The following is a 16,184-nucleotide window of genomic DNA, read 5'->3' as shown; positions in this document are numbered from 1 at the left end:
ATATATATATATATAACTCTTCACATGCAGAGACTATGCAGCAGGAGGGGTCTGCCTCACTTAAATCTCCTGACCGCTCTTCCTTTGTAGGTGAGAACCCTTCTGGTGTTCTCCATTCTTCTTTTTACTATTACTATTGTCAACTTAGCGATCTTAGTGAGGAAGCCATCCTCACGTTCCTACATCGCTTTCAGTTACTGCTGAATTGTGCAACCTTGAGGTCATTCCACTTTCGAGGTTTACATGAAAATTAAACTACCATGATGATTTTGGTAAATATGATACCATTTGATGTTTCTCCACAGTTTGGCTGAATTTCTTACCTGGCTGTCCATCTCTCTCCCCCACAGTGTCTTCCAGTGGGAGAAAAGGGTTGGAGTTGGTGACATCACTGCTTTCACAAACTCTTGGTAAGGTCTGGAGAGGTGGCTGAGACCTGAGCAGCAGACGACACGCTGGAAAAAAATATCTGTCTGTTCCTTTCTTCTTGTCGCCCCCTTTATGTTTCTTTTTCGTGTCCTCCCAGCGTATTTCTTGTCTGCGAGGATCCAGACCCAGTGATGAAATACCTTTCCTCTTATACCTGCAATAACAGTTTCGAACGAAAAACTTCCGATCATTTGCAAAAGACAGTGTGGACAGTAGAGTGTTCAGATCAATCAGAACAAGGCCTTACTGTTCAAATGGCTTTAACTTGAACGTTTAGCGTGCGCGTTACCTTGCTACATCTCCTCTGTACAGAGACTTGTACGTCCAGTTGGACGCATCAGATTTAGAATCCACACAGAATGGCTGTGCTGTGGGCGACGGAATGTCATCCAACCATGAGAAAGAACTTGGAATTGCAGCAGCCTGCGGACTGTATTTACAAGAACACACATACCAAGCATAAACAAATACGTCAGGAGTCAATGTGGATGATTATTTGTATTCAAACTGAAGGGACGTCATCAAAAATGTAGAATTTAACCAAACCACAATTGGCGATGTGCGTACCGGTCTGTTTCTTGTTTCCGCTTGAGATCACTTGGGAAGATTGGTTCAGAGTCCGATCCACTGCTTTCTGTTGACCTTTTAACTTTTTCTTTGTGTTTTTTTCTTTTTTTCCCATGCTTTTCATGCTTCTTTTTCTTCTTCGATGGCACAGTGTCTTCATCTTTCCTGTCTAAACTGAATATAAGATAGGATAACCTTTATTTGTCTCACAATGGAGAAATTCCCATTTACAGCAGCAAAATTATGAAAGGGAGAAAGTAGAAGACAATATAAAGCAATTACATAACAGTCAGGAACAAAAAGGACACTTCAATATTCATTCTGCCTGAAACTCGAAACAAACGACTTCCACAATTTGTTTGTAGAAAAAAAAAAGACTTGCTCTTTATTTGGCTGTATTTTGTTGACAAGTTACATGAGCTGGGATAAACACAATAATTTAATGCAATGTGTAGGATAAAACAAAAGTACGTATTCTATTTACAGACAGGCAATGATGATCCATCCATCCTTTTTCAGCACCACTTTATTTTACCTACAACTGCTCCAAAAATTTTACCTCAAGTCTTTGTGTAGCCCCTCATTTTTCGTCTCCAAGAAGCGACTATGAAGAGACAGGGCATCACTGGTCTGAAAACTCTTATTGTTTAGCCATTTCAGTTCTAAATGAGGAAATGAAACAAAAAAGGTGTTAGACTAGACTCGAAAAGTAATCACTCTGTCTTGACATGTAGTGTAGTATCACAAACAATTCAAAATACAGTTTTCTGAAATCCATCCGGCTGGTTAGTACAACAAATTATTAGCTGAAATTATTAGGTGACAGAGTTGAAGGAATCCCAATCATCAGATTTAAACGGCACATTTTAGGACTTGGGATGGCTTGGCTACAGCTAACGAAAGATTCAGCATGACTTTGACTTTACCTTCATGACTTTAAATTGAGAAGACAAAGTAATACAGAATATGGAGACTGACTTAGTCCATTAACAAAAACTGATGTGATTGACAATTATTAGTACAGCTGACTAAATGCAAATGCAGATACTGAGCAAAGAGGCTAATGTTCGAATAATGCAGTGACTGACCATGACTGTATAACTTAAGACTTGCTTCCCCAAGTAAATGACTTGACTCATCTTGCTGCAAATTTAATGGGACCTCGATTTGAATTGATTGATTTTTCCTACAGGAACTTGGGACTTGAGCAAAATTGTAAGGTTAAGTCTTCAGACTTATGCCTTGCACAGACAGTATGTGACTACTCCCAACTCTGCGAATTGATATACTACACACAGTACGTTGTATTAGTAGTTTTCGGTGAAATTCAAACACAGTTGCACTTGCCAGCAGCTACTACTGACATCAGCGTGTGTCTTTAATGGATTAACATCGACATAACATGGTAAAATATTAACACAACCGTATAAATATGATGGTAAAATATTAACACAACGGTATAAATATGGCAATGAGATGGACAGAATTGTTTCACCCATCAACGCTGTCATTTCAAAACCCTGAACTGAAAAGTAAAGTTCGCCGTCCACTTCGTAGATTCTTATCATGTAACGACAACTATAAACGCACAAATGTAACTCGTCGAATATGAAGACATTATTACCATTGGGTGAATCATCAACCTTGTCGCTGGTAACTCCTGCAAAGGCTGGAAACAGTGCCATATTTTTGGTCTGTGTTGATGGGAAACATACAGTCGCTAGAAAATGACGTACTATGACGCGCAAAAACAAATCCAATCATCTTCGGTTTAGCCGTGGTCGACTTCCGGGGTACCAGCATGAAACATGAAGAAGCAAAGGCACAGAAGGGGCAATAATTTTTAAATTATTTAAATGTTGAACTAATAGAAACATAACGTGGGCACAAAATGCTCTTTTGAGAAGCAAATCGAGAGGTCTTTTTATTGAAATGGGATATCGGTGGGGTGGCACAGTGATCAACTGGTTAGCACGTTGACCTCACAGTGCAGAGGAGCATGGTTCGATTCCGGCTCCGGCCTCCCTGTGTGGAGTTTCTCCCCGTGCCTGCATGGGTTTTCTCAGGGCACTCTGGTTTCCTCCAACGTTTCCTCCAAGCATGCATCGTACGTTGAGTGATCACTCTAAATTGTCCCTAGGTGTGAGTGTGGGTGCAGATGGTTGTTTGTCTATGTGTGCCCTGCGATTGGCTGGCAACCGGTTCAGGGTGTCCCCCCGCCTAATGCGGAAGATAGCTGGGATAGGCTCCCCCCGCGACCCGTGTGAGGATAAAGCATATCGGAAAATACACACACACACACACACACACACACACGCCAGTCTAGAATTGGAGGAAATGTTGTCTTTCAAATTCTTGAATAAACCTTCTGTTTTATGATTTTCTGCTACATATTCATCAACAATTGGTAATAAACTATAAAAGGCTTGGAGCTCAGCAGTACTATTTTTTATTGTTTTATTTGGAGGGCAGCACAATGGTCAACTGGTTAGTATGTCCTCCTCACAGTGCAGAGGTCACATGTTGGCATCCCGCCCCCGGTCTTCCTGTATGGAGTTTGTTTGTTCTTCCCGTGCCTGTGTGGGTTTTCTTCCACATTCAAAAAACATGCATGGTAGGTTAACCCTCTCAGGGAAAGCAGTTACTTCATTGCTCTAATTGTCCTTAGGTGTGATTGAGAGTGCGAATGGTTAGTTGATTACTCTATGTGTGCCCTGCAATTGGCTTGCAATCAGTTCAGGGGGTGTGACACACACACTCAAATTAGAGTACAGTACTAGTCAAAAAGTATGGAAACAAATCACTTCAAATCTAAATGGTCTCAACATTATTAAGAGGTCTCGAAAATCAAGCTATTATCGCCTGATAATGCACATCTATGAAGTAAAAGTAATTCCCGGTCATTAAGCATCATCCACATCATAAAGCTGACTCAGATATTACCAATATGTGCAAAGCTGTGATCCAGACAAAGGGTACCTTCTTTGAAGAATCTAAATTATAAAACATCATTTTGAGGAACATTTTTTGATTTACCAAATAATTCCATCAATATTTAATCATAATGCTGATGGCTTACGAGAAATCTACAATTAATTAGAGGGTGCTTCCAAACTTTTGACTGATACTGTGCCTTTAGTAGTTGCATTATTATGTGTCTTATTATTAAAATAAATTTTAACGTATCCACAGTAGTCATCTTAATGATTTCTCACAATAATTAGGAAACATAAATATCATATACATCACTTTATTTCTATTTCTGTAAGTCTGTAAATGTTTACATTTTCAAATGATCATGTTTACAAATTTCCTGGTGAGCTGATTTTTACAACAGGTCCGCAGGGCTTTTGTGTTGTCCTTGGGGGCAACCTTGTGGCCAAGGGCAAAATGTGGATGACCCCTGCATTGTTGTCATTAATTCTAACATGTTTTTAAGGTACACTGGGGAGGTCATAGATGGGATGGAGTTTAAAAAGGCCAAGATGAATGACCTTGTGTTGGCGTATCAGCAGTACCGATGCCACTGCAATGGAACAATCCTGGAAAGTTTTTTGACTAGATGGTGGCGGCATATTGACTCATGACTAAGTATGATATTCCTTGAAGTATAGTGCAGGAAAGTAACTGTATTTGAGGGTCTACATGACAGGATCACATGAAGATCACAAAAGGTAATGGAGAAATTAAAGGAGGACAAATGAAACTAACTGATCAAATCTGCAGTGGTATAAAATAAGTATATAAGCAAAAAAATTCATTAAATTTGACTATGGATAGGTGGAAACTATCCTTTTGAAAAAGCACACAAGAAAATTCCAGTTGACGCTGGTAAATGATTAAAAAACAAACCGAGCGTCCATAAATCAAGGTTGTCCACAAATCACAAGCTACCTTTGTATTCTCTGGCTATCACTACCTGCATACCTACCTATGTATTTGTCTCTCACAGGGTGTTCCACAAGTATTTAAAATGAAATAAAGTGGAAAGGTTGCCCTGTAAGATCCTCGCCACCCACAAGTGGTCACATAATGAAAAATCCATCCATTCATTCATTTTCAACACATTTATCCTGAAGAGGGTGGCAGGAATTGCTGAAGCCTATCCCAGCTGACTTTGGGCGAAAAGGCGGAATAACCCCTTAATTGGTCGCCACAGTCACAGGGCACACACAGAAACGAACCATCCACATCCACATTCATACCTTCACTGAGTGGGAACCCCCACCCCCTGCCCGCTCACAAGTCAGGCAAGTACGCCACTGCATCACACATCATCACACACACAACACATCATATAAATATTTATTGCAATCTTCGCATCAGTGTTTCTGAAACAAATTCGTTGCCGCCCGCCACCTAATATTTGCGCAGTCGGTGGCGGGCAATTATGAGTCAAACAATTACGAGTAGAGAGTTTCGAGTCAGAAAAACATAAATTACAAGCTGAAGCAAGTCACAGTGATACAACACATTACATTGTTGACAACCAACGTGGATTGTGTCGTGCGTCATTTTTCCATAAGATTTAAAGCTCCCGTCACGAATACGAAAATGACGCCTTTATGGATTTTTTTTTTTGTACAAAGCGAACGCCAACCACACGACGTCCTTGAACGATCGCACGCGTGGTGGACTGTCACGTTTATTGAACAGTTCGTAAAGCTGACGTTGGGCCTATATAGGTTGGAACACACGCATCCTAATGTGTTTTTAAACATTCAGCACGACAACTCTTGTTTGTGGAGACTTTCTCATATCTCCGAAAACTGAGCAGATTTTGGTTTATTACACGTAGTTGGATCTGTGGAGAGAGAAGACGGAACCATGTCAGACACTGTTGAAAAAGTGTAAGTCAAACGCAAGGAAATGTCCAGTAATTATTCACTTGTAACATGAGATTATTTGGTCGATACATCAAGTTTATATTAACCTCTTCAAACGCTCTGTATGGTTTCTGATAGAATGTACAGCATTCCTCATCTTCATAGTGGTCACCCATTATGGAATTCAATTTTTTTTACCTTGACGAGAAGACATTTCACATAAATATCACCAATGTGTTTTAAATAGATTAATGTTACAACAATTCCGACCTGAGATGACTGAATAACTGCATTTGTTTCAGAGACCCCTTGATAACCTATAATCGTATTTGAAATGTAAAACGGCTCACCAAATAGGGAGAAATTAAAGAATTGTGCATTGCTGCTTTCATCTTTTATGTCCTACCACCCTATGACAGTCCTCAAACCGCTAAAATTTTGTTTTAATCACTGCGATGTCGTGACAAACTGTACAGCCTGAAACCTGTGGCATCACCAAAATAAAATCTCAACTAAATGTCACAAGAAATGGGAAAAAAAAAACACTACATGGGATGATGAATGTGACAAGTTTTCTATCAATGCATGACAGCGGTTGGGTCTACTCTACCTTGATCCAACTGAATAAATCAGATCCTGCTCTTAATTGTAATTGTCCAGCTCTGATGACATGGCCAACCTTCAGCTGGGGGAGGGATCAGTCCAGGACGACTTTCCCAATCTGAGTCAGCACAACAACCACATGGCCAAGTTTTTAACTATGGACATGTACAACAAGCTGAGGGAGAAGTGTACCAGCAGTGGCTTCACCATCGATGATGCCATTCAGACAGGAGTGGATAATCCAGGTACAATTTGATTCACTACAGTGAGCCGTGTGAGAGGTTTTGCATTGTCGTTGACTTTGATGAGTGCAGGTCACCCCTTTATCATGACTGTGGGCTGTGTGGCTGGCGATGAGGAGTCGTACGAAGTCTTCAAAGACTTGATGGACCTTGTAATTCAGGAAAGACATGGAGGGTACAGACCATCGGACACCCACAAGACTGACCTTGACCCCGAAAACCTGAAGGTACAATCAATGTTACCTGGTGCTCGACTGAATGTTTTTTTTTTTTTTAATTTTAATATTTTTTCGCCTCAGGGGGGCGATGACCTCGACCCCAACTATGTCCTGAGCTCCCGTGTGCGAACAGGCCGAAGCATTCGCGGTTATTGCCTGCCGCCACACTGCAGCCGGGGAGAGAGACGTGCTGTGGAGAGGATCTCAGTTGAAGGTAATGAGCAGCTGTCGAGCTATCCTTTAATTCTTGAACATTTGGCCTTTTCATTACTTAGGTCTGAATACATATTTGTCTCATGAAAACGTGGAATTTTGAGATGCCGTTCAACATTCTGGGGAAATTCCAGCCTGACCCTACTGTTTTTCTTTTCTTGTCACAGCTTAACTAATATAAATAGCTAGAGGGAAAATTCAAGCGCTGCTGTTTTTAACAGTCAATGTAACAAATAATATCACCTGTTCCAACACTTTCCTCCCATGAAAAATGGGTCCAAGCTGCGATTGTAAGTTATATATGGTAGCTGTAATTAAAAGCCCAACTGTTAATCAAATGGACCTCACTTCCAGTACTTTAGGAGGGGCAGTGTACAAAGTGGGTACAGGCGATGGATAACAGGCTGAGTGTTACCCTTCTTGTCAGCCCTGGATTCCCTAACTGGAGAACTGCAAGGGAAATACTACGCCTTAAAGAACATGACTGAGGAGGAGCAGCAGCAGCTGATTGATGACCACATGCTGTTTGACAAGCCAGTCTCCCCTCTGCTGCTGGCCTCCGGGATGGCCCGTGATTGGCCTGACGGCAGAGGCATCTGGTGAGTAGGGTAATATCTCCTAGATCTGCGTTGAACTGTCAAATGGTCATCATGCCATCTATTCTCTCAAAGGCACAATGATGACAAGACATTCCTGGTTTGGGTGAACGAAGAGGACCACCTACGAGTGATCTCCATGCAGAAAGGCGGCAACATGAAGGATGTGTTTACTCGCTTCTGCACCGGACTCAAAGAGGTTTGTCAGGATCAATTATCTTTTTTAAATGGATTTGGTGGTTAACAAAAGCAAGATCAAAACCGTTACCGAATATTCTGGTAACTTGATCGGCTTGGTGTTTTTTTAAGATGGAGTCCTTATTCAAAGAAAAAGGGGAGGAATTCATGTGGAATGAACACCTTGGCTACATTCTGACTTGCCCATCCAATCTGGGCACTGGTCTGCGTGCCGGTGTGCATGTAAAACTTCCAAACATGAGCCAACACCCCGAGTTTGAGGAAGTTCTTAAGCGGCTGAGACTACAGAAACGTGGAACTGGTATATTCAAAATGTTTCATTTAAGTGGGAGAAAAACTCTATCAACTATGTGCTGAAATAACATTGGAATTGGTCATTTGTCCAAACAGGCGGCGTGGACACTGATGCTGTGGATGGAGTCTTTGACATCTCTAATTCTGACAGACTGGGTTTCTCTGAGGTGGAGCTGGTGCAGATGGTGATTGATGGGGTCAAGGTGTTGGTAGAGATGGAGAAGAGACTGGAGATACAAGAGCCCATTGACAACCTCATGCCTACTGTCCAGATGTAAAACGAAATTATCAAATTATCTTTCAAGTCCATTTTTGGTCTCAGTCTTACAAATCTTTCTGTTTAGTGTCAAAAGTGAACCAGAGGAAAAGCCTCAGCCTGAGCGAAAGAGGCTGTCAGCTGAGGAGGAGTTCCCAGATCTCAGTCAGCACAACAACTACATGGCCAAGCACTTAACCCTAGAAATGTACAAAAAACTGAGGGAGCGAACTACATCCAATGACTTCACCATAGACGGTGTCATTCAGACAGGCGTGGACAATTCTGGTAGCCACCCTAACATAGCCTTGTTCATCAATTGATGAAAATTGTTAATCTGTGTGTAACTCTTTACATTGTTGTCTGTATAAACACAATGGTGACAATGTGCAGGTGATCCTTTTATCATGACTGTGGGATGTGTGGCTGGAGATGAGGAGTCATACGAAATCTACAAAGACTTGATGGATCTTGTGATTCAGGACAGACATGAGGGTTACAAACCAACCGACAAGCACAAGACTGACCTCAACCCAGAAAAACTAAAGGTAAGGACTATTGATTAGATGACGTATAGCAGGGGTCCCCAACCACCGATCTGTAGGCCGGTACTGGGCCTCGGCCCATTTGGGACCGGGCTGCACAGAGACCGACCTACGAGCTGTGAGCAAATTTACTCCCATCAGATGTGGTGGAAAAGTGCGAGACGCTAGCCAATCGTGTCCCCCTACAAACATTGCTTTGCAAGTTTAAATAAACAGAATATGGCAATAAATGAAAGAAGCAATAAACAGAAAGTAATAGTCACAAATAGACCAAACATACAGTTAAAACTTGCGAAGATAAACCTATTTTGAAAAGAAGCTCCTCCCCTCACGGTAACTCCAGAGTGACATGGAGGAGTGAGCTGTTGTGCATGGTATGTCGTCAAAAACTAGGCAATACATTGATCTGTTGAATCATTTGAACAAGTAGCACCCAAGTGAGAAGGAGAGCAGAAAGAATGTGAACAGAGTTGGCGCAGCCTGCTCACGTAAACGTTAGCAGTTGAGTCGCTAATAACTAGCCTGCAGCCACTGGATCGTGTCATCTTTAGATTAGACACATTCGAATTGGTCCATTTCTTCGTGGTTCACTGCTACTTTCATTTATTCTACATTTATTGTACAGTACGATAACATTGTTTGAAATGAATGATAGAAATCTGTAAATAAAATGTTAATTACTGTCATCATCTTTGTCAATACCAGTGCTTTAAACTGTCAAAAGTAATGGAAAAAAATGGTTTGTGGTCCGTAAACAGCATGTAATTGTCTGAATTGGTCCATGCCAAAAAAAAAGGTTGGGGACCACTGACATATAGTACTGATTGTTCCCCAATACTGACATTGTTTGTCGTGACTCTGAAGGGGGGTGAGGACCTCGACCCCAACTATGTTCTAAGCTCCCGTGTCCGTACTGGCCGCAGCATTCGTGGCTTCTGCCTTCCACCACATTGTAGCCGAGGAGAGAGACGTGCTGTGGAGAAGCTCTCCGTTCAAGGTAATGACAGCGCGTCATAAGATCCCAATCATTATGACACGTTATTGGAATGGAAATGTGAAAATTATCCTCTGGTGATCTTGAAGTGCTTGAGTCACTGACGGGAGACCTACAGGGGAAGTACTATGCCTTAAAGGACATGATGGAAGCTGAACAGCAGCAGATGATTTATGACCACTTCTTGTTTGAAAAGCCAGTGTCCCCTCTGCTACTGGCCTCAGGGATGGCCCGTGACTGGCCTGATGGCAGAGGCATCTGGTGAGAGTTTATTCTGCAATAGTTGTAGGACATTTGGAAAGTCTTTAATGTACATGATTTTTTTTTCATTCAAAGGCGTCCTAATGGATGTGATATACTTTCATTCAAAGGTATAACGAATACAAGACATTCCTGGTGTGGGTAAACGAAAAGGACCATCTGAGGGTGATCTCAATGCAGAAAGGAGGCAATATGAAGGAAGTGTTCACTCGCTTCTGTGACGGACTCGCAGAGGTTTATATTTAATCGATTACAATAATCCCATTTAGGTGATTTTGGAGATAGTAACCAGATTCTGTTGATAGATGGAGTCCTTGTTCAAGAAGAAAGGTCACGTATTTATGTGGAACGAGCACCTTGGCTACATCCCAACTTGTCCATCCAACCTGGGAACCGGTCTGCGTGCTAGTGTTCATGTGAAGTTGCCAAACATGAGCAAGCACCCAGAGTTCGATGAAGTTCTTCGGAGACTGAGGCTGCAGAAACGTGGAACCGGTGCAGGTGAATTGTAAATCTTGGTGCCAACTGATATGCTTGACTTGACTCCCAAAACCAAGAGATCTCTCATTTGATCATCAGGTGGCGGAGACACAGCTGTTGTGGATGGAGTCTTTGACATCTCCAACATTGACAGACTGGGTTATTCCGAGGTGAAACTAGTCCAGATGGTGGTTGATGGAATCAGGGTGCTGGTAGAGATGGAAAAGAGGCTGGCAATGGACGAGGCCATTGACGACCTCATGCCCAGCAACATTGAGCTGAAGGGACTGACGGCTAAGGACGAGTTTCCAGATCTCAGTAAGCACAACAACCACATGGCCAAAATACTAACTTTGGACATGTATAAGAAGCTGAAAGATCGTACGACCCCCAATGGTTTCACCATCGATGATGTCATCCAGACAGGCGTGGATAATCCAGGTACAGTAACTAACACAACCTGAGAACTGGCAACCATTCAACTTTGATTTGGGGGTTGATTTTTTTTTTTTAGGTCATCCCTTCATCATGACCGTTGGGTGCGTGGCTGGAGATGAGGAGTCATATGAGGTCTTCAGAGATTTGCTCGACCTTGTGATTGAAGCCAGACATCGAGGTTACAAAGCCAAAGACAATCACAAGACTGATCTCAATCCAGACAATCTTAAGGTCGAGCAATGTTTCACACTGACATGGGTGTACTATTTGTACCGGAGAGAAACAAATGACTTGTCTCATGCATCAGGGGGGTGATGATTTGGACCCAGAATATGTTCTGAGCGCTCGGGTCCGAACGGGCCGCAGCATCCGTGGTTTCTGCTTGCCGCCACTGTGTAGCCGTGGGGAGAGACGTGCTATTGAGAAGCTTTCCGTTGAAGGTAACGAGCGGACTAATTGCTTCAAGATCAATTGTAAATGGAGCAGAATGCCAGCCATGCTGATGATGCAAGCCAATTGTACGGATGGGCATATCGTATCACTGAACATTTAAAAGATAATTTTTTTCACTCAGCCCTGGACACTCTAAGCGGAGACCTACAGGGAAAATACTACGCCTTGAAGAACATGACTGAGGAGGAGCAGCAGCAGCTGATTGATGACCATTTGCTGTTTGACAAGCCAGTGTCCCCTCTGCTGCTGGCATCGGGGATGGCACGTGACTGGCCCGATGGCAGAGGCATGTGGTAAGATGCAGCGGCTGAATCTCGAGGTTGCATTTCGCCTGAGAATATGCTCACATTTGTGCTTTCTTACAAGGCACAATGAAGATAAGTCATTCTTAGTGTGGGTGAATGAGGAAGATCATTTGCGAGTGATCTCCATGCAAAAAGACAGTAATATGAAGGAAGTCTTCACTCGTTTCTGCAAAGGACTTACAGAGGTTTTTATTTGATTTTTCAAGCAATCCAGGAGTCAGGTGTTTCAATCGTTTCATCTTGTAATGAATTGATGTGTTTTTAGATTGAGTCCTCGATTAAGCAGAAAGGTGAAGCCTTCATGTGGAATGAGCACCTTGGCTACATCCTGACATGTCCATCCAACCTGGGCACTGGACTTCGTGCTGGTGTGCATGTGAAGCTGCCACACATGAGCAAGCATCCTGAGTTTGAGGAGGTTCTTCGAAGGTTGAGGCTCCAGAAACGTGGAACTGGTACATATGAACTTCTTGTTCAAAGTCGTACGTTTTGAGGATATTTTGAGGTTGAATACGTCACCTCTGTTCATCAGGTGGCGTGGATACAGATGCCGTTGACGGGGTCTTTGACATCTCCAACGCGGACAGGCTGGGTTTCTCTGAGGTGCAGCTGGTCCAGATGGTGATCGATGGCATCAAGCTGCTAGTGGAAATGGAGAAAAGGCTCGAGAAGGAGGAGCCCATTGATGACCTCATGCCAGCCGACCTTCAGCTCAATGTGTTTACTGCAGAGGAAGAGTTCCCAGATTTCAGTCAGCACAACAACCACATTGCCAAGTTTTTAACCCTAGAAATGTACAAGACGCTGAGGCAGCGTTGCACTCCCAACGGCTTCACCATAGATGATGTTATTCAGACAGGCGTGGATAATCCAGGTACAGTACCTCGGTTTGAGGCAAATTCTACATTTGGACTTTTCTGTCCATGTACAATTGTCTCCTATTTCACTCTTAACATGTGTCTAGGTCACCCCTTTATCATGACTGTGGGCTGTGTGGCTGGAGATGAGGAGTCCTACAAGGTCTTCAAAGACTTGATGGACCTTGTGATTCAGGACAGACATGGAGGATACAAACCAGGAGATATGCACAAAACTGACCTCAACCCAGAGCACCTGTGTGGAAAGGCGCGCTTGGGAGAAGCTTTTCATTGGAGGTAAGGCTCCCATATGGAGACGGTATAAACATGGCTGCCATTTAACAGTGGCAGTGGACATAACAAAATCTTCTTTGGTGCTTTTTTTTCAGCTCTAGATACACTAACTGGGGACCTGCAAGGGAAATATTATGCCTTGAAGAACATGACTGAGCAAGAGCAGCAGGAGCTAATCAATGACCACTTCCTTTTTGACAAGCCAGTATCCCCTCTGCTGGTTGCTTCAGGAATGGCCCGCGACTGGCCCGATGGCAGAGGCATCTGGTAAGAGTCTCATCCCGAATTTCCATATTTCCCCAAATTTGACGATTTATAAAGACGCACTAAATAAATGTCTCCTTCAAAAGGCATAATGACAACAAGACATTCCTGGTGTGGGTGAACGAGGAAGACCATCTGCGAGTAATTTCCATGGAGAAAGGTGGCAACATGAAGGATGTGTTCACTCGCTTTTGCACCGGACTCAAAGAGGTTTCTTGATAAACATTGTTTGGTTAATGGAGGGGTTGGGGTGGTATGATGCTTAATATCTCAATCAACTTGGTCCCGTCTAGCTTGAGGCTGTGATTAAGGAGAAAGGTGAGGCATTCATGTGGAACGAGCATTTAGGCTACATCCTGACTTGCCCATCCAACCTGGGCACTGGTCTGCGTGCTGGTGTACATGTCAAACTTCCAAACATGAGCAAGCACCCTAAGTTTGAGGAGGTTCTCAAGAAACTGAGGCTCCAAAAACGTGGAACAGGTACATAAAACTGTCTTTGAAAACTTTCTTTGGTTGCTTGCGTCCCCAAAGTATGCCGAGACATTTTGTTTGCCCAGGTGGCGTGGACACAGCTGCCGTGGATGGAATCTTTGACATCTCAAATGCAGACAGACTCGGATTCTCTGAGGTGCAGCTTGTCCAGATTGTGGTCGATGGTGTTAAATTGCTGGTGGACATGGAGAAAAAGCTGGAAAAGGGTGCCTCCATCAACAACCTGATGCCTGGTAAACTTAAGTTGAAGAAGCTTTCACCCGAGAAAGACTTTCCGGATCTCACAATGCACAACAACTACATGGCCAAGTTCTTAACCCTGGACCTGTACAAAACGCTGAGCGAGCGGAAAACCCCTTACGGCTTCACCATTGACCGCGTCATCCAGGCGGGCGTGGATAATCCAGGTGCGATTGTTGATTCTGAGAATGAGAGCTGCATTCTGGTCTGAGGTGGAAGTTATCATTGGTCTGTGTATGTGTGCAGGAAACCCATTCACAATGAGTATGGGCTGTGTGGCCGGTGATGAGGAGTCCTATGAGGTCTTCAAAGAACTGCTGGACCTTGTCATTGAGGATAAACACGGAGGTTATAAACCAACAGACGTGCACAAGAGTGACTTCAACCCTGACAGCCTTGGGGTACAGCAGCGTTCTTTCCTACTCATAGACACATTGTATATGGAATTGACCTGTGAGTCATTTGTCTTTTCCCTCGAAGGGGGGTGACGACCTCGACCCCAACTATGTTCTGATTTCACGTGTCCGAGCGGGTCGCAACATTCGCACCTTCTGCTTGCCGCCACATTGCACTCGTGGGGAGAGGCGTTTTCTCGAGCAGCTCTTCATCGAAGGTAATGGTTTTGGGCTCGCCAACCAATCATATATATTGCAGAAATACGAATCCTGTGCAGTCGGGTGTATAAATGTTTTTGTTCTGCAGTTCTAGGGTCACTATCTGGAGAACTGAAGGGTAGATACTTGCCATTGAAGAGCCTTTCAGAAGCTGAGCAGCAGCAGATGATTGATGACCACTTGCTGTTTGAGAAGCCAGTGTGTCCTCTGCTTGTTGGCTCCGGGATGGCCCGCGACTGGCCCGATGGCAGAGGCGTGTGGTGAGACACACAGCCGCTCAATCTCATTCCGGTCCATGAAATGCAAATTCAAATTCACGTCTTCTTTTGAAAGGCACAATGATGACAATACATTCTTGGTGTGGGTGAATGAAGAGGAGCATCTAAAAGTGATCTCCATCGAGAAAGGTGGCAACATGAAGGCAGCGTTTACTCGGTTCTGCAGTGGAATTCAAGAGGTTTGATCACTCAAATCAGTTACGCGTAATACAGATGTTGACTGATTTCATCCACTCTTCCCTTTTAGGTCGAGTCTAAGCTGAACGAGAAAGAACTTGAATTCATGTGGAATGACCATTTGGGTTACATCCTGACTTGCCCATCCAACCTGGGCACCGGTCTGCGCGCTGGTGTGCATGTGAAGTTGCCCAACCTGAGCAAACGCCCCGAGTTCGAGGAAGTTCTTAAAAGGCTGAGGCTTGAGAAACGAACTGGTATGGCGCCTACTTTGGTTGAAACAATGTTGCTTGCGGTCAGGACATAAAATTCTCAAAAATGTCATTTGTCCAACCAGGTGGGGTGGACACCGAGGCAGATAGCGAAGTCTTGGACATCTCCAACACTGACAGACTGGGCTTCACTGAGGTGCAGCTCGTGCAGGTGGTAGTTGATGGCGTAAAGGTCTTGGTGGAGATGGAGAAGAGGCTTGAGATGGAAGAGGGTATTGACGACCTGATGCCCGTCCAAAAGTAGAACCACTCATAACCCTCCTACACTCTCCAATTACTTTTCTCTGCAGCAAAGCGTTGTGTGACCGTTTCGCGTTCTGAAACTGTTCTGTTCAGATGACCCCGAAATAAAGTAATACAATCTTTCACTCTCGACATCCTGTGTGCAAATGCAACATTTGTCCCCAAGTGTTTCCATATCATGTTGCGGGGATAAAATTGCAGATGAATTATGAAGGTCATCTATATATGATGGCACATGTACAGCAATTGATAGTGCCGGTGTAAAGTGAGCGACTTGGAGAAGAGAAGATTGGGAGGTCCAACATGGCAGTGAGGAGGCACTCAGTGACAGAGTGAGGCTGTTTGAATCCGGGCTCCAGTCTTCCCATGGCATCTTATGTTCCCACAACATGAAATGAAGACCCTAAGCTGAATGCTTAGCTACTGTATATGCAATGCAATTCATAACTTGGGCTAGAATTCACGATACTCGAAAACAAAAGTATGGACTACAAAAAAATAAAGCCAATGCAATCTGACAAATTTTGGGAAA

At 43.5% G+C, this 16,184-nt stretch overlaps 2 protein-coding genes across 2 annotated transcripts in view; one reads left to right on the top strand and one right to left on the bottom strand.

The window, feature by feature from the left end:
- The window catches only part of nrde2 (NRDE-2, necessary for RNA interference, domain containing), an 18,593-nt gene extending 15,845 nt beyond the window's left edge, over positions 1 to 2,748 (bottom strand). The window contains exons 1-5 of the mRNA XM_019876096.1: positions 2,621 to 2,748; positions 1,556 to 1,658; positions 997 to 1,170; positions 719 to 859; positions 324 to 583 (exon numbers count right to left, since the gene is read on the bottom strand). Coding sequence (XP_019731655.1) covers positions 324 to 583; positions 719 to 859; positions 997 to 1,170; positions 1,556 to 1,658; positions 2,621 to 2,681 — 739 coding nt within the window. The 5' untranslated portion in view covers positions 2,682 to 2,748. The remainder of the gene's footprint in view (positions 1 to 323; positions 584 to 718; positions 860 to 996; positions 1,171 to 1,555; positions 1,659 to 2,620) is intronic.
- Positions 2,749 to 5,635: 2,887 nt separating this feature from the next.
- Positions 5,636 to 15,781, top strand: LOC109519526 (creatine kinase, flagellar-like). The gene is given in 31 exon segments (XM_019876102.1): positions 5,636 to 5,846; positions 6,483 to 6,670; positions 6,740 to 6,894; positions 6,967 to 7,099; positions 7,526 to 7,697; positions 7,770 to 7,893; positions 8,004 to 8,193; positions 8,283 to 8,460; positions 8,531 to 8,730; positions 8,836 to 8,990; positions 9,852 to 9,984; positions 10,071 to 10,242; positions 10,353 to 10,476; positions 10,548 to 10,743; positions 10,822 to 11,163; positions 11,237 to 11,391; positions 11,468 to 11,600; positions 11,735 to 11,906; positions 11,980 to 12,103; positions 12,184 to 12,373; positions 12,451 to 12,792; positions 12,883 to 13,336; positions 13,420 to 13,543; positions 13,627 to 13,816; positions 13,894 to 14,235; positions 14,315 to 14,469; positions 14,549 to 14,681; positions 14,771 to 14,942; positions 15,016 to 15,139; positions 15,208 to 15,394; positions 15,475 to 15,781. Coding segments are annotated over 31 exon segments (5,661 nt in total). The 5' UTR covers positions 5,636 to 5,823; the 3' UTR covers positions 15,654 to 15,781.
- Positions 15,782 to 16,184: the final 403 nt, after the last annotated feature.

The sequence above is a fragment of the Hippocampus comes genome, unplaced genomic scaffold (assembly GCF_001891065.2).
Source record: "Hippocampus comes isolate QL1 unplaced genomic scaffold, H_comes_QL1_v1.1 scaffold252, whole genome shotgun sequence".
NCBI lineage: Eukaryota > Metazoa > Chordata > Actinopteri > Syngnathiformes > Syngnathidae > Hippocampus > Hippocampus comes.
This window is presented reverse-complemented; position numbering and strand designations above follow the sequence as displayed.